Source organism: Vipera berus (assembly GCF_964194415.1).
Source record: "Vipera berus genome assembly, chromosome: 5".
In the NCBI taxonomy this organism is placed as follows: domain Eukaryota; kingdom Metazoa; phylum Chordata; class Lepidosauria; order Squamata; family Viperidae; genus Vipera; species Vipera berus.
Genome location: NC_138207.1, coordinates 37,696,495 through 37,724,171, shown reverse-complemented (window position 1 = coordinate 37,724,171; position 27,677 = coordinate 37,696,495). Strand labels below are relative to the sequence as shown.

Here is a 27,677-nt window from a genome sequence, read left to right as displayed (position 1 = left end):
GTGTCTTGGCTGGTTATTGGTCAGGCAAGCTTGCCTCTGGTCATGAAGGAAAGTAGCCAGGAGAACACAACACAGGTGAGTGGAGTTTCTGTGGATAAAGAGATTGTGAGATTGCTCCAGAGAGCTGCTTCTTATGAGGAGATCAGAGAAAGTGAGGGGATTTTTTTTAGTTATGAATCATGTGGCTGGGAGTAGAGGAATTTCAGTCAGCCTCACAACTGCAGTGCAGCCTGTAATGGACATAAAGTTTGCAAAAAAGCTAGTTTTTGTGTACACAATCAGATATAATCAACTTACAGTGAAAGAGAAATAAGAGTTGTTTGGTCTGGATGAAAGAGTGAGTGTTGATGTCAGCCCTCCCAGACAAAAGGGATAGGAAACATGGTAAGATAAACTAATTCTATTTATTGTAAGGCTACATTAACAGAATCTTGCAAGCAGCCTGGATGTACAAATTTCCCACCTCCAGTTTTAATTATTTGTGCCATTAGGATAGATATTTCCTAAGTTTTTTTCCTCTGACTGTTAAATGTCTGATGGTTTCCTAAACAGCATCTCCACCTGTCTTCCTCAAAGATCATTCATATATTTCATTATAGTTGCTGAAAAATAGAAGACCTTTAGAGTTAGAAATTGGAATTGCTCTCACCACATGAAGCATTCTGTAGATGAGAAATAACAGGCAAACAGAAACTGTTAACATATTGTAGGAATTTTGTGGGACTATCAGATAAAATCAAGAGAACAATTGAAGGCAGAGGGACACAGCTGTCAATGCTTTCATTATTTACCAGAAAGATTTAAAGTAGAATTTATGGTGTTGAACATTGGAAGACATTGGAGATTTTGAAACTGAATCATGTACAAATGATGACTATTTTGTTGTTAAAGTATATAAGCATATATTGAAATTTGAAAGAGAAAAGGAACAAGGTAATGAACAATAAAGAGGGTTAAAATCTTTGGTTGTTATATAGAAATGGAACAATGGGAAAATATAGTTGAAAGAACTGAAATTCATTCTATGTTATAATCTTAAAGACAATTTTAATACAATGAGGTACCATTGGTATATGATAGCACAAAAATTATTTAGTATATATAAAGGTATTTTAAATTTATTTTGGAACTATGAACAACAAGGGTTATTTTATCATGTTTGATGAATGTGCATGAAAGCTACAAATTTGGGTTTCAAATACACACAGTGATTCAGATTAACATTCAACTGAAACCAGGACTTTTCTTCTTGAGACTGATGGATAAGCAGTTGGGAAAAGGTCATTAAATATTGTTTTTATATATGATAACTGCAGTGATATTATTGTATGCACAAAAATGGAAAGATTTGGCAATACCTCAGTCCAGTGTCTTAACCACCACACTACCGGCTTCTCCTACAAGCTCTGTAATGCAATATGATGAGCAGTGCTTCAAAAATAATGTGTAAGCTTCTCATCATGAGTAAATATGCTGCTCCAGGGATTAGAAATTATTTTCTAACTGCACAACAAGGGAGGATTTATACTGATCTATAATTGCATATTATGATCTGGCAGATGTATTGCCTACAGGATATTTTTTTCAGCAGTACTATGAGTTTTGGAATTATATATACATGTAAGCAAAGTTGCTTCTCTTGCCACAGGGAAAAGGAGGCTAGCACCAGTGAGGAGACATAAATATGTTCCTTCTCTCATTAGGCTATCACTTTTTTTTAATCACAGATTTGTACTTCAATGAATGATTAAGAATGTTTAAATTCATTTATTGCAATGAAAGAAGATGAATTATTTTCTGAATACATGCACAAAAATAAGTTTTGTGTAGTTGTAAAATTAACCACAATTAATAATTTCCTACTAAAAAGAAGGCTTCTTTGGAAACTTGGTGAATGATCATGCTTGCCCCAATTTTATGAAGAAAAGTACATATTTTAGACAAAAAAGTTCCCTCTCAGAATTGTACCCTTTTTCCCTTTATAGTAACTTTTCTCACTGTAACAGATTTGTTTATTTATTGATATAACCCTCCAGAATCCAAACACTTTTGATGGTTTATAGTTATAAAAGCATAAAAGAAGACAGATTAAAAACAAAACATAATCAATTCATAATCAGTCATCAGGAAATGCCAATCAACAAGAAACAACGTCAGCTTTTAAAGATCTTTTGGAATAACTACCTTTTGAAATAGAGTAAAGGTAGTCACCAATCAGATCTCTGGGGGAGGCCAGTTTCATAAGGTGGGAATGACCACTGAAAAACATTCCCCTGGCAAACCCCCCCCCCTCTATTTATAGACTGGAGACTATATCTCTCTATGGGATATTATTAATTCTATTTGAGTGGCTTGGTTGTACTAGCAGGTACCTAGCTATCAAATCATTAGGACCGTTAAAGATCAAATATAGAAATAATTCAGTTGAGATGATTGCCACCTATTAGCATATGGGACTGTATTCTGTTCTGAGTAATATTCAAAGGTACCATAAGGCTACAAGTGGCAAACCAGCAAAAGCTGGGTGAAGAGCCTCATTGCCACAATTTCCTCTTGCACATTCATTAGTAGTTGTGAGTCCCCAAGGAGGCCCAAATTAGTAGTCAGGTCCTTGCAAAGTCTAGATCACATCTTGGCACCAAAGGCAGCAGAGAACTAGATAATCCTTCAATAAATAGCAATGCAATTTGTTTGGAGTCTTTATTAGCTTGTTTCTCACAGAGTTTAATCATCTTTAACTCAGCCTGGAGTGATAGTATATGACAGAGTATCTTCAGTTATTGGCAATACTTCAATCCCTGTCCTCATCAGGCACTTCAGAAAGAAATCATGTTTGACAGGTCAATCAGGACCTTGAGATTAAAAATAAAAAGGTAATTTTCCCCCTGTCCAATTGTGTCCGACTCTAGGGGATGGTGATCATCTCCTTTTCCAATGTTGTCCAAACACATTTCTGTGGTCACATGGCCAGTATTACAGCCCAAGGTACCCAGAATGCTGTTACCTTTCCACTGAAATGTTGTCTACTTATCTATTTGTATTTGCATCCTTTCAAATAGGCTAGGTTGGCAGGAGCTGGGCAAGAATGAGAGCTCATCCCATCAAGTGGTGCTTGGATCTCAAACTGCCCAAACCTCATTATCTTAACTGCTAGGGAACCATGCCCCTTTTCTTATAGGTTAGATTTTATATTTCATGAAATCTTCCCCATGTCTGCTTAGTAAATCTCCATTTCTGGTAACATATTGGTGCATGGTTTAAATTCTTAGTACAGTTCTTGAAACATTCTTTAGTTTTCCTTCTTCATAAGTTGTTTTTAACATATTCTTACTGCATCTGGTTGTGATGCTGTCTAACTCACATTTTTCTACCTTATCAAGTAGTAGGTTGTGATCTACTTTACCAAATGCCTTACTGAAGTCCAAGTAAATTATATCCACAGCATTCCCCTGGTCCACTAATTTTGTCATTTGCTCAAAGAATGCAATAAGATTTGTCTGGCATGATCTGTTTTTGACAAACCCATGTTGGCTTTTAGCTTTTTTGCCTCTAGCTGTTCTCTGATTCATTGTTTGATTATATGCAATACAGTGATTTTTGTAGAACTGTATTTATTTCTCCAAAAATTAGAAAAAGTTGAAGTTAGAGATTAGGAGATATGGGGAGACATGGTGGATGAAAATATTGGTGAGCAGCCCCCAAAACCTGAGCAGTTGGTAACCATTTTGAGAGAGTATGTATAACACTTTCTCAGAATTCAAAATATGTCCACTAGCCTTTATAAGAATCATGTGTTTTAAATTAATATGCTGTATTTCCTTGACAGTAATCTTGAGGATCATATACAAGAAACATCAACAGGAAGCTAGAAATCCAATTAATTTCTTCAGTAATTTAGAATCCACCTTGTGCCAAACATCTTATGATAAACTCTTCTAGACTTTTTATTTACCACTGGTATAATTTTGGCAGCTTTTTTCTAAATGGGAGATCTGTTTTTAAAATATAAACTTGCTGTGCACTCTGCTCTTAATGGGTTCTATTGCTTGAGAGGCAATAACTGCTGCTGGGAAAATATTGGTACTGTTTGGCTGGTGCCCAGTAGAAACCAAAGAACTCTCCCTCTAATTACAAAATAGGTGGTGAGAAAGTACCCATTCATTAAGTGAAGAACCGTATTTCTTAATCTTTCACTGATCATTGAGTCACCAACATTTACAATAGCTGTCATTTGTAATAACCAGAGGTTTCCCTTTGGACATTAATATTTTTTATCCAATAGGATAAGGCATTGTCAGGTAGATGAAAGAGTATCTTTTTAATGTATAGAAAAACAGAGGTTATTTTGTTACCATCTCATACAGCTTCGTCCATTCTGCTGCTTAGGCAACTGGGTTCTTTGCCAATGAAGTAGCATGATGTTCTTGGATATTCAGGTGGGAGACAAAAAACTTCTAGCTATGGATCTGAACTGCTACAACTCCCAATTATTAAATATATGCATTTTTTCTTTTAGAGGAAGAGTCTAGGCAGAGGAAGATGATGCAGAGTTAAGAAGTTTGTTTAAAGGCACGGGTGTATAAAAAGTCTTCATAACCCAAAAATCCCATAACCCAAAGGAGGTTTACTCCATATTTCACTTATTTAAACCATGATGTGATGGGAGTGTTCATTAACTTTATTGATTTTGTAAATGATACCAGTGGGAGTAAGACGTCTTGATAAAAATAAAGTTGAAGTGAGAGGGAATAAAACTAAATATAATGGTGGAAATGATGGCTGGAGATATTCTGCATGGAAGAAGAAAGCCGATCACCAAACCTAAAAGAACACAATTTCTATTCTGTTGGATATGGGCATGATTGAAGTTTGGATGACATTTGGAAGGTATTCTCTAGAGTTTAGGAAGCTGATCAAAGGTGATGATCAAAGGTGATGTTATGACCTGACTAAAGTAGCAAAATAAAGTTGACTTTGTGAATTCCTGGAAAGAAAAATGAATAACCAGACTATTTATTTATTAATACAATATATGTATACTGCCCGTTGAAGAATTGTCAACACACACATCTTGCAATGAGTGAGATATGAAGGACTTAGATTAACTATTCTAAAGGTCAACATATTTTTTCTTTAGGGCAAATAAAACTGGCTACTTGTTCTTTTAAAACAGAGGTATAAAATAAAAGCTGAGATTTTTGTGGCTTCAAATACTATTGCTTGCATGTTCTTCAACTGCCTGTGGAATTTATAACCCAACCCATTTTTCACTTCGAAAGTTAACTCAGAATCTCTCAGTATAATCAATAAATTCAAATAATTTTTTTCCTCTTGGGGAGGACATACTGTTGTTTGTCTTGATCCTTCAGAAATATAAAAGTTCCTTTTTTCTTTCCAGATCATTAAAGATATGATCAATGTTTTATCAAATGTTCTATTTTTAAAGAAACAAAATATTTTTGTGTGACATTTAGTCAACAAAGGAAAAGAACTCCCTGCCTGATAATGGAGTAAGAAAAGAGAACTGCTAAGTCAGTTCATAGATTATTCTAGTCTACTGTCACTAAAGGCCACACAGTAGCTTCCACCAGCAGCCATAATAACACTTGTAATGGCAGAAGCTACCCATGGTTTTATTCTCATAGCTGGGGATGTTATTATTAGGAGTCACTCTTACTTAGAATCTTTAAGGTTCTGTGAAACACATATTTTGAAACCATAGGTTCCCATTCTCAGGAAGAGAATTTCCTGATTTCATTACCTGTTAAAATAAATTTGCATCATAATTTTGCATTAAAGCAATAGCAAAAGAAATTACATTTTCCAGGAAAAAAGATGAACATCTTGCTGCTTTCTGAGCGCTCTTTCAAGAGTCTGTAAAAGCAAAAAATCTCGTTGGTGGGGAAATACAGAAACAGAAGGAAACTATTTATTAAAAATAAGCTCTTAATAAGAGTCATAGAGGAAACAATGTATGATTCAGAGGCAAGGTAAAACAAAAATCAATAGCTTTTTTCAAATGTGGAGAATTTATAATTCATAAAGAAGTAATTCCAGAAACTGAGCGATCCATTTAATTAGACTAGAAATACAGGAGCTTCAATTTAAAATGTCTTCCTGAGGCACCAGTAGGTAGAATAAGCATTTCCCCCCCCCCTTTTCAGCAATACCTTTTGATTCAGGTCATAAAATATATGTGATCCACAGAAGGCATTGCACAAAGGCAATGAGCAAAGAGTTTTACATCTAAATAAAAATTAGCCATTAGAGGGAAAAATTATCACCTTGGAGTAATGTTATTGTAATAAGGTTTAGTCCTAGTGCCAGTATTTAAATTGCCCTAGCATTTAGAGGGAAAGGAATACATAAATGGTGCCTCAAGAATGATAGTAATTTGGGAAAGCATGAGTGTGCAGAGTCAAATGTTTTTATTTTACATAGATTGTAGAATATTTAATGTTAGAGATGCTGACCACATTGCTAATTTAATGTGATAAATATTACAAGCATTGTACTGTACATGTTTTTGTGCAAGACTTCAGACCTATTTTATTAAATCTTTGATGCTGTGGACAAGCCTTGAGCATTCATGGTTTTTGCTTATGTGTTTTTACTCAAAAGATGATCAATTCCTTTTCCTTTCACAACTCAAGTTTTTCTGAGCTTAAGCTTGTAAACTTCTGAAAGAAGAAAACTTGAAACCTGAAAGTAATATAATTGATCACCCTTTGAGTGAAAACACTCAAGCCAAGATAGGTTTATGGACCAAAGGAACTAAAATTTAACTAAAGTCCCTGTATGTACACATTCCATTAGCGTGAATCCAAGCAAGTCTAAGATCATTGCATCATGGGAAGAATGACTTTTCTACAAAAATGGACTCCTCAGAAAATACTAAATACTTACTAAAGATGTATTTTTTTCATGATTCTGCATTTTTAGATGTGTAACTTTGGCATTTAGAAAGAACATAAGGTACTGGTCACTCCCAACTTTGGCACCTTAAGAATTAAGGGAACTTAGAAATTAAAGACACAGTGGCTTAATTGAGAACAAGTCTATTAAAATAATTAAAAGTGCACTTGAAAAGCTCTAAGACAGAATTATAGTTCTCAGAAATATCTTAAGGGGAACATATTATGTCCTGTTAATGTGTAGTGAACATGTATTTTGCATTTGTTTCTGTATGAGGAAAGGAAGAGAGAATTCATGGGTGGTGATGGAAACAAGAGAATAATAGCTTTGGAAACTGATCATATGAGGGGTATTGGCAAAATCTGATTGAGTTTGCTCCTGATTTAATCATGGACCTAAATATTAAGTTCCTGACCAAATTACCCTGGTCTTTGGTATGAAACATAATTATTGCTTTTTGTGAGAAATTTAGGGAAATACATGAGATTAGGTCTGGAGAGCAAAAGGTGCCCTGAAGAGAGGTGATTACCGTTTGACATGAGGAAAGTCTTTTGATGTGCTTTTCTTAAATGGTAATGAAGATTCTCTTTTCAGACTACTTTATCAAATTACTATTGGAGGAACTGGAAATTTAATATTTCTTTAAACAAACATATTACTAAATATATTATTTTAATAAAACTTCAGACACATTAAAATTTATTGGAATTTTTTTCCAGAAATAGTTGAAGTTTATCTTTTATTCAATTGTTAGTATGAGATATAAAGAATAATCTATAGGCAAGGAGAATCATAGATTCATAGAAATGATATGTGCTATGTAAGTTATCAAGTGCAAAAATTCAATTAAATCTTTCCCAACTGATGGCTGCATAGCTACTGCTTGAACTCATTCAAAAGTTGTTCGGTATCTTACTTAGTTATAATAGTTGTATAGCTGAAAATTTTCCTACTATTATGATAGTTTTCTTTGCTTTCAAGTGAAATCAGCCTTCCTGTAATTTAAATATACTATTCCATATCTTGCAGTGATGAGGTCTTGAGCATACTGACTTCCTTTTGCATGACACTCCTTCACACATTGCTAGAAAACTGTTATCACTTCTACCTACATTTTTTTCTCTCTCTCCAAGTTAAACATAGCCATAGTGTCTTCAAAAAGGAGGTAGTTTCCAGGACCTTCAGTTGAACATATTGCTCATCTACCTATGAAAAACAAATTGGCTGGAGTAAGTTGATTATTCCATGAAGGAGGCTGACTAATCTTACATTCTGTTCAGGGAGTGCTTTCATTATGAGCAGTCATTATGGTTTCAGCCTAGTGAGATGAAATTGAAGATGGAGAGATATTTGCAAGGTTATCTGCAGGGTGTAGTAAAAACATCAAGATAGCAGCCGTGACAGTGTGATTGAAGTATATTCTGTTTTTTTATGTATGCCATGCATGACTCACATAAAAATCAGACAAAGCCTTGATTAAACCATCAGGGGTGCCATTTTGACCATTTTCACTATACTCTGCAGAAAATCTTGTAAATCTATGCCTCTCTGTTGCCTCCCTTATTCTGCTTTTGGCTTTTCCCCCACAGTTGGTTACAAAAAGATGAAACAGATGTCAATCAAATGGCTAATTTGATTCGAAGACGAATCAAGTTAGGGCTTCGACAAGGTTGGTGGGCATTAGGGTGTTCATGAACTTTCAGTTCCTTAATCTCTCCCATCTCATTTCTGTCCTTATCTCCAAGAGGCCAATTTGAACAGTTTGCAATCTACAGAAAAAAAAATTAGCCACAGAGGTTAGTGAGGAACAAACATTGGCTCTGACATCAGAAAAAAAACCTGAAAATCATATGGCACCAAGTATGCTGTCTCTGACACCCCAAAATTACATCCTAAGACATCAATGGAATGCGTTCAAAATGAATTAAGTTCCATGAGCTAGTTATCGTATAAAACCTTGAATAGTAATGTTTTATTATTGTTTATTATTTATTACAGAAATTATTGTACTTACAAATCATCACACTATTATAGTTCTTCAGAGTATCTTTCTTCAATACAGCTACAACAATGGTTTTTTATTATTTTAAAACAGATTCCATATGCAAAACACAACAAATAAACAACATGTAGTGCCCTTGTTCAGAACATGTCAGTATTTGAATATGATAGATGGCAAAGTTTCAGTATGTAAAATATCAGTAATAGATAGCATCAACAATATTTACAGGCCCAAATAAATGTGAAAAGTTATTAAACAAAAGAAAGAAAACCAGGAATATGCCTGAAGCCTGGCTGCAGTGCTAATACAGTTAAGGACTCTTAGTCCAGTTAAGGCCTATGAAGAGGTTCAGGATAACTGAATGCAGAAAAATATTTTGCTATTTTGGTAACAAAATAGCAGGCCACTGACATGAACTACTGATGTAAAGTTTTCTTCATAAAGTCCTCTTGCTCAGTAATATAGCATTTTTCTGGCATATTAATTGATAATTCTGGATGGCGATTCAAAACACTTTTTTCCTTGCAATGATTCATAGACATGTCTTTATCACAGATTACTGCAATTTTCCCTTTTCTAATTCTGCAGACTTCTATTGCACATTTCTCAATGTCACCAGTCTTTTTCTGCCTGGCTAACTTTATATCTCCACTTTCAAGTGTTGATAATAATAATAATAAAAAACATGGTTATGAGTGAGTCTTTGTGGACCTCTCTGTGCAAAATGCTATTTTAAAGTAAGAGATACAGTTTAGGAAGCAGAAATTTAAATCAAAATGTGGCATAATTAAAATCAACACAACGATGCAGTATACCAACTGACAAAAATTACATGAGCTTTTTGCAAATATTGACAGCAAAAGTATGTAATATTGAGCAGTGCCTATATTCAGGGGATTATATCAAAAGCAAAGATTCCAGCACTGGTGAGGGTGTGAAACAGCAAACATTTTACTTGGGCACAGATACAAAATGTGGCTATATTTCTACCCAGGTGTCACAGGAGTTAAATAAAAAGAGACCAAATCATTTTGTTGATTAGGGTTGGAAATGGTTTTCTGGAAAATACAAACCTTTTTAGTTGGATTTGATGTACATGACAGCACTTTAAATAAATGAGAACCATGAGAACTACAATCAATATGTAGTACTCTATTAATTTAATATACTCCTGTACTCAAGGCAGAGTTTTGCACAATAACATCAATCCCATTGCAAAGCATCCTAAAGGCATCAATACTGTTGTTCCCATGTATGTTTAGTATACTGTTGGACTTGTACAGCTTCAGCCTATCTTTCCTCTGGCAGAGTTACATATAGCTGAATTGTTCAGCCCAAATCAAAAATTCATTATGACTGCTTGACTCTGGGATCATCCTAAAATTTTTCTGAGCTCTTTGAATCAACAGATGGAAGAAGAGAAGATGAGTAGAAGGAAGAGGAAGGTGACTGTTTCCATGGAGGGGGTGATGAGGGCATTGTGACATAATCACGAATTGCTGTGATTTTTACCCACTACAATGCACAAAATTTTATACTTCAGGGAGTGCACAATAAAATAGATTAAATAAAGATTTAAAGGCAACATAATTTAAGGTTTCTGGCTCATGGTATATATATATATATATATATATATATATATATATATATATATATATATATATATATATATATATATATATATATATATATGTCTTATGAAAAGCAAGGAGAAAAATGATCTCGTGAGAATGCAGATATATAAACATTTAATTTCTATTTGTTGAGACTTTAACCTGAAAAATAACTTATATCACAGTTATTAAAGGTGTTAGTAATAATAAGAAACACAATAATTTTGTAAGCAAAGTAAGGCATACATCAGCATAAACTCTTTTCAATCAACAGAATCACTGAGGCAATTTTCCCCCCTGTATTTATACTATCACAATAGTTAGAGGTCATGAACTGGATAGGAAGACAGAAATGGCTATGCCTTAAAGACTCTTGTTTTGAAGTAATTTTAGATTTTGGATTTGGATTCTGAATTTCAAAGAACAAAGTTTGCTACAAATCTTCTCTACAGCCATACTGCTAATGAGTCTACATGTTCAACTCTAAGAGATTGCTATCTCCTTGTCCAGGCTACCATAATACAAGAATGCATTCTGTGGTATCCCTCTCTTAAATATAATGATGTATGTTAGAAAACAGCTAATAAAACCCAAGAAAGCTTGATAAACTTAAAGAAGCAGGGATGTATCGAAATGTTTAGAAACCTTTGATAGAAATATTGGACTAGGTTTAGACCCAGCAGAAGGCATGGGCCAAACCTTTTATGGAGTCAAATTGTTCCTTGCCCTAAATATTTATAATAGATGTTTTTCTATTTTCATGACAAAGTAGTTAGACTTAAAGTTTAAAACTTCACACAGTGAACATTTTTATCTATAAAACATCAGGAGCAAGTAGATATTCCTAATTGCATATACATACAAATGCATATTATATAAAATAATTGATAGTCAATGTTTGGCATTCCTGGTAAGAATTTAAGATTAAATTTTGGATGGAGCAGTTCTGTTCATCCACCAGGATCATAGCATAGATAGGTATTCTGGCTCTAAATATTTCTCCAATTCCACCACTCATTGATATTGTTACTGTTTTGTTGACTTGTTTATAGTTCATTGACTCCAAGTTTTGGTACAATATCTGAGGCAGCACTGCTAAACTCTTATCTCACTTAAAAGAATTTTAAAGCAATGTGGCCTATAGAAAATATTTGATGTGACAAACATTTAGAGAACAGAATCCACCACTTGTTCTGCTCTTCAAACAGGGCTTTAAAGACCTGTAATGTAAACAAGATATATTGTAATTATTGTAGACCACCACAAGATATTTAAAATATCATTTTAGGTAAAAAGCATATTACAAGTATATGACTGCAGAAATTGTATAAAATACAGAACACGTTCATTCTTTGCTTCCTGGGCCCTCCAATTAAATATTTATCACCTGAATGGAGTTTCACACTGATTCTAATTAGGTGCACCAAAAGGGCACAATGGACAAATTATATAGCCTGTTGTAATAGATAAAGTGAGCAAATGTTAATTGCTTATGCTATACAACAAATATTTTTTTTATCATGGCAGTGTTTTGTGAAGTACAAATAGTAAAACTGAATCTTACTGATTTAAAGGGAAAAGAGAGAAAGGTGAAAGCTAATGATAAACTGCAAACGACATTAACATTGTCATGAAAATGTAATGCATCGCCTGTGTAAAATAATATAGTAGCTTTTCAATGGTATTTTGGAATACTTCATGAAATTGCCAGCTAATGTTGATTGGATATTATGACATGTATTTTTCATGTAGTTTTTTTTAATAACAATAACAATTTTTGCCATGGCCATCTAAGATTCTCCTCTTTTTTTAATTCATCAGGTATTTGCAACATGACAAAATTGTAGGCATATAGTAAAGAAATACATGAGCAGGGAGACTATTCTGTAGTGTTTTAAAATAAACTGGGAAGTAGTTACATTTATTGTTGAATTGTTAAAAGAACTACTAGTTAATGATACATTAAAAATACCATATGCTTTCTGCAATCTAATTATAAAAAAATAAAGAATTTTAAGCATGCTATGATTCCTTGACCAGAATTTGATCAAACCAGCAACTTTGTTTATAATATCCATGGATCCCTATATTATAACTTATGGGCATGTAAATTAAATGCAATTATTTAAAGGAACATAAAAGATTAAGAAGACAACAGTCCAATATTTGTCAAGTCAAAGAAAAAAACACCAACATATTAATGTATAACTTTATAACATTCTTAGCTGTACCTATCACAATAACTTAACCTACTTAAGTCTTCTGTCTTCATCCTTTTTCCATGTTGAATAGTTGAGGTGTTACAAATAAACCAAAAAAACCTCTAGACAGCGGAGAAAATGTGTAGAAATTGATGCTTTCTAGTAGCCAGTCCCAGGCTAATACTTAGCACTTAAACTAACATACCACATAATATTAGAGCATAGAATTTAGAAACCAATTTAACTTTGCTTTCACTTAGATAAGGCTGAAGGTATATATGATGATGCACAAAAATTGCATAGTTACTGCAGTGTAATACAGCTATGACACAAAATGCCACAAAACTGCAAGGCTGGTAATTTTAAAGAACCAAGAACTTGATACTTGAGTACCCAAACTTCTGTCCCCTTTATAAATGGAAAATGTGTTTATTATTGTTGTGGTTGTGGTGTCCATCTTTTCCATTATTTGTATGGTTTCATTTCTGTCTCCTGATTTCACACTAAAAACATCTGAAAAGAAGAACAAAGGAAACAAATGTTACTTATTTGGCAAACCATGTCAATAAAAACAATTATGATTTTTATGGTTCCAGTAGGCTCACATCTGAAAACAAGATCTGCAGTATAATCTGCTATTTATGTACTTGGTAGTAAGTCTCAATAATTTAATTCAATTTATTCCATATAAGCAAGTTCAGGCCTAAGATTGTTAGTAATTTGATAGTAAATTTTATTAATAATAATAATGAACCTTTATTGTCAAAGTACAACCATGTATACATTGAGATTGGCTGAGCCAATCCATAATGACTTTCCGTTGAATAAACTGGAATGTGAAATCTGTACATAAATTGTAGAACAAAACACTCTATCTGTTCTGTGAGTCAGAAAAAATAAAATAGAATCCACCATACAGCTGATGTCTGACAGATTAGTTTTCAAAGAAAACATATCAATAGTTTAATTATTGACTTAATAATAATCTAATTAGCTAAAATTAATGGAACTTTAACAGTGCAGTCACATTTGGATTTGACTTTGTAACATGTTCACATTCCATAATGATGGGATTTGATTTCACTGAACTCCAGTGCAACTGATTGCAGTGCATTTTTGCTCAAAAGAATAAAATCAAGTAAATGTTACCAATTTTAAAAAAACACCCGAATCTCCCCTCCAGTTTCATTATTGTTACCCTAAAGTTGTGTCCTTTAAACTCTCTAAACCATCAAATTGGGTGCTCTCAACTATTTTCGTGACATCATGTCATCACCAGAGACCATAAGTTGTTGTCAATATGTTTCTTTCAGTTTTGCCTTTAGTAACAAATCGCTCTTTAGTAGATTATTGGACATTGAGATGAAAATTTTATGATATGAAAATTAATTAATTTTTTGTAGGCTAAATTAAAACAAATTTATTTTCTATCAAAGGTTGCCCACCTCTTTTTCAATCAAGGCTTGCCTATCTCTTTTCTATCAAAGCTTGCCTGCCCATCCACTTTGAGAATATGAATTTAGCAAGCCATTCTTCCCTTCTCCTGATGAGGTCTTCACATCACTAACTACTGTTTAATATGTTGTTAAATCATATTTCTGTGTATCATGAGAAATTGCCAGAGGTTGTAAGCCCCTTGTTCCACTATAGTCTTAGAGTGAAAGCTACTCAGTGCTGAAAATATTCAGAAATCATAAAAAAATATTAATACAATGTACATTCATCTAATGAGAAAGGGGACTGGAAAGGGGTAAACACAAAAAGCAAAACAGGAAGAGACAATAAAAGAGGTAATATAAGAAAAGAGGAAAAAGTAAAGGAAAAAAGAGAAGAGTATAAAAAAGTTTGACTGATGGAAATGAGGTGAGCAGGAGAAATCTAAGACAAACTGGACAGCAGAAAGCAAGTGATCTTGCACAGAGAAAGCAAAATAGGGGAAGGGCATGAAAATAAATGAGATGGTTGGATGATAAAGGAGGCAGGAATGGGAGGGGAACCAGATTCTGTTCTTTTGCCTTGAGAGATGTCTAAATAGACCTATGTCAACATAAATATATAATGGCCTTGAAAAGTGTGTGGGAATGAATAGATAAAGAAGTATATTTTGCCTTTGTGATCTAAACTGAAAGGGCTGCTACGGCCCTTTTATGTCCTTAAAGAATAATGTTTCAATTAGCTTTCCTTGGAGATATTTTTATCAGCTGCTGCTTTCCTTCCATGAAATAGCATTCTCTGATATCTGAATGGCTCCCACTAGACCAGGTTTCTATGAGACCATTAAAACATGGTTACTCCATCAGGCCTTTGTGAGCTTGTTCTCTCCAATATTGGAAGGTATTTCTTTGGGTTGACTCAATTGAGTAATATGATTCATAGTGCCAGTGTTGTTTTGATATTATTTATATGATCTGCTTTTACTATGTAGTTTTAACCTGACTTATGGAATTGAGATGTATGTTGCCTAGAGTTTTTTGCAATTACAACTGCCTAGAAACTCAGTAAAGCAATCAATCAAATATTTTAAATTCCCCAAACAACAAAATTATGAGGCAGCAAGGAAATAGAACACATTAGTAGAATTAAAACAGAGATCTCATTGAACAAATAGATTTTAAGTTTATACTAATATTTAATCTGTCTTCTCTGAGATAGTTGCATAAGCTAAATTTTGCAAATGTGACACATAATAAGATCTAGCAGTAGATCTGAGCCCTCTAGCAGGTACATAAGGGAGAAAGTATTCCATCAAGTAGTCATATCTTAAACTATGGCTGGCTTTCTTTGTCATGACAAATATTGTGATTTTGATTGTCTGATATGCAAGAAGCCAATAGAATTATATGAATAAGCTCCTGGTAGATTGTCCAATTACCCAGTCTAGCATTTCTCACTAGCCAACCTCAAAGTGAGCTGATCTGGAGCACATCGCTAAATTCCACTGTTGAGATTACTAGTGCGTGAATTACTGCTACCAGTGCAACCCATAGAATTGCAGTAAACCTGTGCAAGCCAGGAAAGATTAAAGTGTAAAGCTAAACAGTTAATTGCAGGATGAAGAGGAAACAAGAACTAAAGGTTTCTCCCGATGAGACATTGTCTGGCTTGGGGAGAAGGATGGATATAGGTGCAGGTTTGGTAGCAGACAGAAAAGCTGGAAATTCCTCCCAGGAGGAGTGACCCATTGAATTCAGTTAAGGTGAATCATGGTCTGGAGAGCAAACAGAGAGAAAAGCAAAGAGAAATGATTTGCATGTATAGCCCAGAAAAAGGGAAAGAAAATGTATGCAAAGACAGAGTGAACATATTTTCCAAGGAATTCAGTAGTGATGTAGAATGGAAATATATATATAGACTCTTCAGGAATGTATGGAAGAAAAAGAACTTATGATTATTCTTTGTGGTTCCTGAAGAACACCTCTACAGCCCCCACCATGAAAGTCTCCTGTTTCTCTAAGAACAACAGGCAGCTCTACATCTACCCAAAATAAAACTGGAATACTCAAGACTTTTTACAGTTGCTCTGCCAATTATCACCTAATTATGCCTCCCATCATAGTTAGAGTCTACGTCTGAATTTCTACAAGGTGTATCCCTTCCTCATGCCTATCTGAGAAGCTAGATTCCCTCTCACAAGCCATTCTTGTAGCTTTTTATTACAACTTCCAACCACATTAAGGATACATTGGGTTTGCCACCATTTCCTTCTGGTATAAGCATGCACTCTTGCTCTTTGTAAACCATTGTTTTGTCACCTCCACCTATTTCATGGGGAAATGGGGAAGATTCGAAGAGTACATTCTAGACACTCAGCAAGCTTAACTATTAGATTCATTTGAAAGACCACCTGGCTACATAATGTTCTTAGGGATGCTGCAGGGAAATACACATATCCTTCTCCTTTGATCATTCCACTTGCATTTTCCTTGCAAACCAAAACTTTTGAACCAGCTGTTCAAGGAAGTTTTAGTACTTGCCAGTAGTTTTGGATGCTGAGAAGGGAAGGTGGGACAAGAGGAAATTACATGAGCAGAGAGAGAGAGAGATTGAATGACTGTATCACACAAAAAGGGGAACAGTTCAGAAAAGATGGAGATTGCTGCTGAGGAAAGAAGGGAGGGAGAGAGGGAGGGTGGGTGGGTGGGTGGGAGGGAGGGAAGGAAGGAAGGAAGGAAAGAAGGAAGGAAGGAAGGAAGGAAGGAAGGAAGGAAGGAAGGAAGGAAGGAAGGAAGGAAAAGATCACAACCCCTCATGTCCTGCCAGGAAATTTGACACATGATGAACAATTCAGAAATGGCGTAAATCTGCTTAAAGGAAAGGAATAGAGATGGAGGAAAGGAAATAAACTGGAAGAAGGAGAGGAATCATCCAATACTTCTAGGTACATTGAAAGGGAAGAAGTAGAAGTGGGAAAGGGGCATTTTGTAAGAAATAAGCTGAGATAGATAATTGCATAAACATTCAACAACATCTTAGTTTCAAAACCACAGTTTATATGAAGAGGATTGAGGGGAAAAACTACTGATTTGTGCTATTGTGGGGATAAGAATCACTTGTACATTGACACTGGCAATGGACAATCAACTGGGCAATACTCAGAGTTTCTCCGAGCTTTTTAATAACATTAACCTTTATTTGGGAAGACAATTGGATTCTGGGATATAAACATAATAACTTTGTAGAAGAACCAGATTGTACCCTCCTTGTTTTGTTTTGTTTTGTTTTGTACTGTAATGCAGTTCCAGGCATAATTTGTTGCCCTCATAATAGACTTTATTCAAAGAGAAAAAATGGAGGAAAGAAATATTTATGGGTGCAAACAATAATAAAGATGGAGAGCCTTCGTGTTATTGTAAATTACTTAAATGGGATCCAGGTTAATTGCACCAATTGTCCAATTGAACCAACCTCCCTGATTCCTTGGGGAGATAGCTGGCAAATTGTTGTTTGATGTAGGGCTACAAAAGTCAAGATTTTTCTGATTTTTTTTGCTATCATTTATTGATTTTCTGGATTTTGGCAGCCCAGGCCTGATAGTCCTATTTTAATATACATTTTTTTTATTCTGAAGTATTATTGTGTGATTAGTGTAAACAGCTTTGTGATTGTTCAAAGTATTCGTATGCCATTTCTCATTATAAGAAAGTGTTAATGTTTAATTTTTGAGTCAGCAAGTCATGAAATCTTTTAGGGTTTACTCCAATATCTATTGTTATCTACAATCAATGGCATCTTGTTGTTGTTGTTGTTGTTGTTGTTAGTTGCGAAGTCGTGTCTGACCCATCGCGACCCTATGGACAATGTTCCTCCAGGCCTTCCTGTCTTCTACCATCTTCTGGAGTCCATCTAAGCTCACGCCTACTGCTTCAGTGACTCCATCCAGCCACCTCATTCTCTGTCGTCCCCTTCTTCTCTTGCCCTCAATCTTTCCCAGCATTAGGCTCTTCTCCAGTGAGTCCTTCCTTCTCATTAGGTGGCCAAAGTATTTGAGTTTTAGCTTCAGGATCTGGCCTTCTAAAGAGCAGTCAGGGTTGATCTCCTCTAGGACTGACCGGTTTGATCGCCTTGCAGTCCAAGGAACTCGCAGGAGTCTTCTCCAGCACCAGAGTTCAAAGGCTTCAATTCTTTGGCGCTCAGCCTTTCTTATGGTCCAGCTTTCACTGCCATACATTGCAACTGGGAAGACCATAGCCTTGACTATACGCACTTTTGTTGACAGGGTGATGTCTCTGCTTTTTAGTGTGCTGTCTAGATTTGCCATGGCTTTCCTCCCAAGGAGCAAGCGTCTTTTAATTTCTTGGCTACAGTCCCCATCTGCAGTGATCTTGGAGCCCAGGAAAATAAAATCTGTCACTACCTCCATTTCTTCCCCATCTATTTGCCAGGAATTGAGAGGGCCGGATGCCATGATCTTGGTTTTCTTAATGTTTAGTTTCAACCCAAGTTTTGCACTCTCCTTCTTCACCCGCAACAAGAGGCTCTTTAGTTCTTCTTCACTTTCTGCCATTAGAGTGGTATCATCTGCATATCTTAGGTTGTTGATGTTTCTTCCGGCAATCTTAATTCCAACTTTTGATTCATCTAGCCCTGCCTTTCTCATGATGTGCTCTGCATATAAGTTAAATAGGCAAGGCGACAGTATACAGCCTTGCCGGACTCCTTTCCCAATTTTGAACCAATCAGTGGTTCCGTGTCCAGTTCTCACTGTTGCTTCTTGGCCCGCATATAGATTTCTCAATAGACAAATAAGATGGTCTGGTATGCCCATCTCTTTAAGGACTTGCCAGAGTTTGTTATGATCCACACAATCAAAGGCTTTAGCATAGTCGATGAAGCAGAAGTAGATGTTTTTCTGGAACTCTCTAGCTTTCTCCATGATCCAGCGTATGTTAGCAATTTGATCTCTAGTTCCTCTGCCTCTTCGAAATCCTGCCTGTACTTCTGGTAGTTCTCGATCCACATGCTGCTGGAGTCTAGCTTGTAGAATTTTAAGCATAACTTTACTAGCATGAGAAATGAGTGCAATGGTGCGATAGTTTGAACATTCTTTGGCACTGCCTTTCTTTGGAATTGGAATGTAAACTGATCTTTTCCAATCCTGTGGCCACTGTTGAGTTTTCCAAATTTGCTGGCAAATTGAGTGTAGCACTTTTACTGCATCGTCTTTTAAGATTTTGAATAGCTCAGCTGGAATACTGTCACCTCCACTAGCTTTGTTGTTGCTCAGCTTTTCTAAGGCCCACTTCACTTCACATTCTAGGATGTCTGGCTCGAGGTCAGTGACCACCTCATTGTGATTATCAGGGACGTTAAGCTCATTCTTGTATAGTTCTTCTGTGTAATTTTGCCACCTCTTCTTAATCTCTTCTGCCTCTGTTAGGTCCCTGCCATTTTGGTCCTTTATCATGCCCATTTTTGCATTAAACGTTCCTTTCATCTCTCCAATTTTCTTGAAAAGATCTCTGGTCCTCCCTAGTCTATTGTTTTCTTCTATTTCTTTGCATTTTTCATTTAAGAAGGCATTCTTATCTCTTCTAGCTATTCTTTGGAATTCTGCATTTAATTGGGCATATCTTTCTTTTTCTCCCTTGCCTTTCGCTTCTCTCCTTTCCTCAGCTATTTGCAAAGCTTCCTCAGACAGCCATTTTGCTTTCTTGCATTTCTTTTTCTTTGGGATGGTTTTGGTTGCTACCTGTTGTACAATGTTGCGAACCTCTGTCCATAGTTCTTCAGGCACTCTGTCTATCAGATCTAATTCCTTAAATCTATTTGTCACCTCTACTGTATATTCAACAGGGATATGATTTAATTCATACCTGACTGGCCTAGCGCTTTTCCCTACTTTCTTTAATTTAAGCCTAAACTTTGCAACAAGAAGCTCATGGTCTGAGCCACAGTCAGCTCCTGGTCTTGTTTTTACTGACTGTATAGAGCTTCTCCATCTTTGGCTGCAGAGCATATAGTCAATCTGATTTCTGTGTTGACCGTCTGGTGATGTCCATGTGTAAAGCCGTCTCTTGGATTGTTGGAAAAGAGTGTTTGCTATGACCATCGTATTCTCTTGAAAAAATTCTATCAGCCTGTGCCCTGCTTCATTTTGTACTCCAAGGCCAAACTTGCCTGTTATTCCAGTTATCTTTTGGCTTCCTACTTTAGCATTCCAATCCCCCATGATGATAAGGACATCATTTCTGGGTGTTAGTTCTATAAGGTGCTGTAGGGCTTCATAGAACCGGTCAATTTCATCCTCTTCAGCACCGGTGGTTGGGGCATAGACTTGGACTACTGTGATATTGAATGGTTTGCCTTGGATTCGAACTGAGATCATTCTGTCATTTTGAGGATTGTATCCCAGTATTGCTTTTCCTATTTTTTTATTGACTATGAAGGCTACTCCATTTCTTCTGAGGGATTCTTGCCCGCAGTAGTATACCTGGTGGTCATCTGAATTAAATTCACCCATTCCTGTCCATTTTAGTTCGCTGATACCTAAGATGTCAATATTTAGTCTTGTCATCTCTTGTTTGACCACGTCCAGCTTTCCTTGATTCATGGATCTTACATTCCAGGTTCCTATGGAGAAAAAATCTTTACAGCATCGGACTTTCCTTTCACCACCAGACATATCCACAGCTGAGCGTCCTTTCGGCTTTGGCCCAGTCGCTTCATTCTTTCTGGCGCTACTAGTACTAGCCCTCTGCTCTTCCCCAGTAGCATATTGGACGCCTTCCGACCTGAGGGGCTCATCTTCCAGCGTCATATCGTTTTGCCTTTTGGTACTGTCCATAGGGTTTTCATGGCAAAGATACTGGAGTGGGTTGCCATTTCCTTCTCCAGTGGATCACGTTTTGTCAGAACTCTCTGCTATGACCTGTCCGTCTTGGGTGGCCCTGCACGGCATAGCTCATAGCTTCATTGAATTACGCAAGCCCCTTCGCCACGACAAGGCAGTAATCCATGAAGGGGCAACGGCATCTAGAGACCACCAAATTCTCACTGGACCATTTCAGCAGTCCTCCCTCCCTCCCTCCCTTGCAGACCTCTGGCAGCCCTCGGCATCTTTTATGAGGGTTTATATTTTGATTTCATAAACATTAGCACTTACATCAGCACCTTGAAAACAGAGGAAAGGTTTGAAAATAAATCGTGGAAATATGTATTTTTTTTTTTCTGAAAGCACCTGGCCTTTGTTTCCATCACTGTCATGCTGTCAGCTCTGGTAAAAGCACTATTTCTGCATCCTTTTATATCATCCTGGCCTGCTGACTTCAGCTCTCTAGAGCCTGCAGATTAAATAAAGACTTCACAAAGTTTAAATCTATTCTTCTCTCTCACCTGACCATATCCAGGGTTGTAACTTGATTTGCTGCTATAAATTGGCTAGGATGGGAACTATTAATTCATTTATTCTTCTGGTATTGACTTAAGCAAACATCTAAAGCAAAACTGAATGCTATCTGAAAAAAAGAACAAAATGTAGGCATGTTGGCATTTTAACAGCTTTTCCTTCAGTACTACAGCACTCCTAAATGCACTATGTAACAAGCATTAAATAATACATCAGGAAAATCTGCTTTTAACCTTCCTAGGGAAAGACTCCCAATTTAGTTTTCTCTTTCACTGTAGTTTCACAGCAATTTCTTTTATGGCCTGCTGGCAATTAAAAGATAGGTTAGATGTGCCAACAGGGCATTTTGTAAATCTCTGTTTAAAAATTAAATACATGTTGTTTGATAAAGTACTGTTATTGCATAAAGCTTTCTTTTCATTGGTAAAGCCTAAGCTTAGCAGGATTGCAGTGTTTTACTTATTTTCCCTGGGAATTATTCCCAAGACACATACATAGACACAAAGAAGAAAGTAAAGTGCAAAACTGCCTCCTCTTAAATATCAAACCTATTAGGAACAAATACCTGAGAGAACATAATAGTGGTTCTCAGATACTCCCTAGGCTATATTTATACATAACCTGAAATGCAATCATGAGGTATAATGCTGCCCCAATGGAAAGCATGAATTTGGTAGGACTCGGAAAACAAATGGAGGCAACTCTCTCTAACAGAAGAAGAAAGAAGAAGCAACGGATGGAAACTAGTCAAGGAGAGAAGCAACCTAGAACTAAGGAGAAACTTCCTGACAGTTAGAACAATTAACCAGTGGAACAACCTGCCTCTAGAAGCTGTGGATGCTCCAACACTGGAAGTTTTTAAGAAGAGAGTGGACAGCCATTTGTCCGAAATGGTATAGGTTTCCTGCCTGAGCAGGGGGTTGGACTAGATGAGCTCCAAGGTCCCTTCCAACATTATTATTATTAAAACTAGAGGGATTTCACAAGGAGTGGGTCTATTTTTGGTTCTTTTTGCATCTGTTTTTATCCATATGCTAATTCTATTTATGTATTAAACTAATAATTCAAGCAAATCTTCTTCAAATAGGATTTCAATATGCATTTTGATCTTACTTTTTGTCAAAGTAAATATTTAAAAGTGTGTGTTCTTTCCAAGTATTATTTAAAGCAGGACAGTGAAAGATACAAAAACAGGCAGGGATGATATGCTTCAGGCTGCAATAGTGATGCTGTATTACAATAGATGCTGCACTACTCTTATTTCATTTTTATCCCTTCTGGTATCACTAACTGAAAGTGGTTTTACACCTCCAAACAAAGATCTCTCAAAACAAGGAAATAACCATGGAATGAACAGTTTTTAAATAGCTCCAACTTATTTCCATCATGACCGCTACTAATTATTTTTAAATGTGGCTGGAACAGACAAATGGGAAAATGAAAGAGTTTGCTTCTTAGAATGAAAGAGGCAATTATAGAATTCTCAAATTGCCATGCCTGTAATATTCATTATACAAGTCTGGGGTCCTAATGAATTCCTTTCTGATGAAGATTTGGTTGAGCTAGTCAATTGATATGTATTAATGTGATAGTATGCATGATTAATAAGCATGGTTTATGGGTTTCTTCTGTTAATTGTTGATAAATTTTTGCCTTTAGAATAGAAACAGAACAGATCCAAGGCTCTATTCCCTGCCAGTTTATTGTTTTAGCCAAGATATGGCAACAGTGAATTAAAAAAGAATCAAATAAATAGATACATCTGTCTTGGTATGCATATAAAAGTTAAGAAGTTACTATATATTGAAGATTAATGTCTAATGTATTGCAGTTGTTAGCTTACTGTTTTAGTGAGGTAGATTTTTGCATATTCAGAAAAACTATGTAGAAAACATTGCTTCTAGATCATAAGCCTTATTTACACTCATCAATTCAAATCAAATAATAAGAAAAAAGCTTCTAAACTGAAAGTTAAAATACTTGCTTTAGGAAATAGATTTCTGGATTAAAAAAAATAGTAGCACAATAATTTTGTGGCAACATACCAAAATGTCACAAAAATAGATGTGCAATGTTCTGAGGTTTTCAGAAGTTCTAATGAGGCAAGATATTACAAATACAGGCAAAACTTGATGAAAACAAGAGAATTCAAAATGTAGATTGTTCCAAAGATGCTTTTTCAAAAGGCAACTGGACTTTGTTTTTCCTTGAAGATGTTCCACTTCTCATCCAAGAAGCTTCTTCAGATCTAAGAAATGAAACAACTTCAAGGAAAAACGAAGTCCAATTGCCTTTGAAAAAGCACCTTTGGGACAACTGTGCCCTGGACGGCTGAGAATCTCCTTAGAGAAAATATAGGTTCTTTTGTACTATTGTGATTCATGCTAAGAAAGTGCCTACACTTGTACAGAAGTTGGACTTTTCTCCCCTTAGATAAAATTTTCATTGTAAACATACAGTTTAATCTCTTTTTTAGAAAATATAAGTGACCCTAAAGTTATTAATTATTTAATAAATTCATATAATGAATTGATTTTATGTTTATTAATACTCTTTCAGTTGTTCATGGTGTATAAAATTATGAACAGTTGATACATATTTTTGAGCAAATGTTGCATGAATTGCCAAGATGGCACTGGACAAATTGTTTATTTATTTATAAGACTTATAAGGCTGACCATTTTATGTGCTACAATCCTGGGTGGTTCACAAAATATAAAAAGAGAAAAATGCAACAAAAACTATCCAAATGGAATGAAAATTTCATTTTCTCAGTTTCTGGATTCGTCTCACTCTACCCCAATGCCTGAAGAAACAGCAGTTGTTAAAGGCCTTCCAAAATTTTATGTTTACATGAAAAATCAAGTTCTGTTCTTTGGATCCTGATGAAAATTATTCCAATATTTATTTTAAAAACTTTAAAAAAATCAAAACACAGACATCCATATAATTCCTCTCAAAGTAGCATAGCTATGGTATAAAATAGCCCAAACTAACATTTTAAAACCTACACAAGGATGAAGAATCTGTGACAGGGCTGTTAATGAAGCACATTATACAGAAAACACAACATAGGAACCAATTTGACTTTAAAAATAGAGTTGATTACAGAGTTATACTGGGAGAACCATATCAAAACATTTGGATATGTTTGTTCATTTGAGGCATGACACTTATCTATCAGAATACTTGTGATATTTTGTGAATGAACCTCAAGAGTTATTAGCAGTTAGCATATCTTGTCTCATCTCAGATACTAAGCAGGATTGGTCTGATTAGCCCTTTAATGTGAGAAAAGAAGAAGGAGACAGTGACAAACTACTTCCACATTGTTGCCAGAAAAACTGGAGGGTTATCAGGAATAAATTTCAACTTGAGGGCATCTCTACCTGTCTAGTAAACAAATGACACCACCAAGATTGGAACAGAGTAGAAGGTCCACGATATAGGACAGCCCATAGGGCTGAAAATGCAGATATTTCTTAGCAGCTGCACTTCTCACCCAATCCTATGCCTAACATTTCTGTCTACAAAAAAAAGAGACCATTCAGCAGAGGAGGGTGCATCTGTTCCACACCAAACTTGTGTTTTTGTGAGATCCATGGGAAGCTGCAAATATGACATCAAGCAAGATTGGTTTAGTTCTGCTTGTGTGTGGGACTTTAAAAAGTATAACTGTTTCTGAATTTTTTTACTTCTAATAACAAAATGAGCACTTATTTATTGTTATTTAGTGTATGGCCTCCACAGCGGTCATGCGTATTATTGCATATAAATGAAAATGAGCATATTATTGCATATAAATGAAAATGCAGCAGCATTTAAATATCAATACCAGTGAAAACTACAGGCCAAAACACATTTTGTATTGCAAGAAATGTGTTTTGCAAATATATATATTGGGAAACACAGTTCATAAAAAATGTGTATCAGAAGAAATATCACGTAAGTTCCTTTACATATGTTCATTTAGATTTCTTTAAAAATGGAAACATATGGAAAAAAAGGAACAAACTGAGGAGAAATTAAGTGAAACTAAAACTGACACACTAATCTATCCTTGTCTGTACTAACTTTAATTATTGTACAGCTTTCAGAAAATTCTTCATTTTGCCAGCTCCTGAAGCTTTGGTAATAAACTTCCCTGAGTCCTCTCTTCCACTGGATTTTATTTATTTATTTATTTCCATGCCACCTTTTTCACTGATACAGCAGTTCTGGGCAGCTAGACACCCTCCCCAATCCAGTTATAGGGAATTTTGTTCTGTTCAGACATTGTTGCAGTAACAAAAATGAATATAATCAGTAGTCAACAAGGTAGCCTGAGTTGTCTTTAAGCAGTGAGGCAAAGAGCTTAGATATTATTTACAGTTTTGTATTTTCTATAGCTATGACATAACGCAAACCCGATTTATTTGATATAGAGGCTGAATAATAAATCTCATCTGAAGTGGCATTGTAACAAATGCTGCCAGCGTTTTAAGGCTTTCACTGATGTATGAGAATAAAGAAATACAATGTTCATATTGTGTGATAAAACTCTATCAGCTTCCCCCCTCCCTTCCTCCCCAAAGAAAGAGTAAACCCACAGATTTGATTACAATGTCATAAAAGAATAACCATTTTGTCTTGGTACAAGTTATTGAAAACCAGGAGGGAGATAATAACTTCAAACTTTCACTGCAAAAACAAAACAAAATATAATCTGAACTTTAGGTTGTTGAAGCCTGTTTCAATTGTATACTGAAGCAAATTATTCTGATGCAGAACAAAACATGATGGTATGTTAGAAATCCATTTTCTTCTTCACACAAGTTGTCCAAAGTTTCTGACTTTACACTGAGGAAGCTGATTAGTGTTTCATTGCATTTCATTGTAAATCCTTTAGTGCAGACATGTCAAACACAAGGCCCGGGGCCCAGATCCGGCCCGCGAAGTGGTTTCATGTGGCCCACGAAGCCATCCTGGAAACAGTGAGGGAACGGCCCCCACTGCCTTGGCCCTGGCCCAGAGACCCTCCTTCTGCCAGAGACCCTCAGATCTGTCCCACTCCTGCCCAGGCCCCCATAGGCACCCTTGACGCGAACGATGTAGAGCTGGCAACGCCCACCCAGTAGGCCATACGCACTCTAGCCACGCCCACCCAGCAGGCCACGCCCACCCTGGCCACACCCACCTGGCCCCTTGACGGCAACTGCAATGCTGATGCGGCCCTCTATGAAATTGAGTTTGACACCCCTGCTTTAGTGTTGTTCAAAATTAGAAAACCACTAAAAAGTGACTTACAACCAGTCCTTGCACTTATGACCATCACAACATCCTCACAGTCACATGATCAAAATTGGGTTACACGATCTCCATTTGCGACCTTCCCAGCCACCTTCCAACAAGTCAGTGGAGAAGGTGTATTCACTTAATGTTTGCATGATTCATTTAACAACTGCATTGATTCATTTAACAACCATAGCAAAAAAGGTTGTAAAATTGGGTGCCATTCACTTAATAACTGCCTTGCTTAGCAACAGAAATTCTGGCCCCAAGTATGGTTGTAAGTCAAGGACTATATACATATACATGCATTATTTTACAGTCTAGGAAGCATTTCTCTTTGTGATTTAGTGCACTAATCTTGGCAAGTAGGACTTGATTGTTGCAGTAAATGTAGAAGTTCACAATGTAAGTGGGAAAGAAGATAAGAAGACAAGAAGACAAGTAATTAATAATTTTACCTCAAATTAAGTTCTTTACATGGAGAAGGCAATGATCCTGACCCTAAAAGCACTCATTCACTCTAAAGCTTCCATTAAAGGTAATGAACACTTAGTGGGATTGCCAATACTGAAGGAGTAGCTTCTGTGGCTACATAGAAATGTTGCTGCATTTAAAAATTTCTGTCTGTCTAAGCCACTATATTGAAGACATCTGTTAGAGATCATTCTATAGCTAGAAGATGCAATCAAGATGCAACAACAGGTTTAGTAATAATTTAAAATGCTAAACTGATGACTTCATTGCAATGATTTCATTAGACCCATACTGTTTTCTTTTCTGTTAAAATGAAATAAATAATACTTTTTTTGGGCCAGAAATGCATTTCTGTA

At 35.8% G+C, this 27,677-nt stretch overlaps 1 protein-coding gene across 1 annotated transcript in view; it reads right to left on the bottom strand.

Moving 5' to 3' along the window:
• Window positions 1-10,612: 10,612 nt before the first annotated feature.
• The window catches only part of LOC308668985 (glypican-5-like), a 388,177-nt gene continuing 371,112 nt past the window's right edge, over window positions 10,613-27,677 (bottom strand). The window contains exon 9 of the mRNA XM_081329346.1: window positions 10,613-11,750. Coding sequence (XP_081185472.1) covers window positions 11,743-11,750 — 8 coding nt within the window. The 3' untranslated portion in view covers window positions 10,613-11,742. The remainder of the gene's footprint in view (window positions 11,751-27,677) is intronic.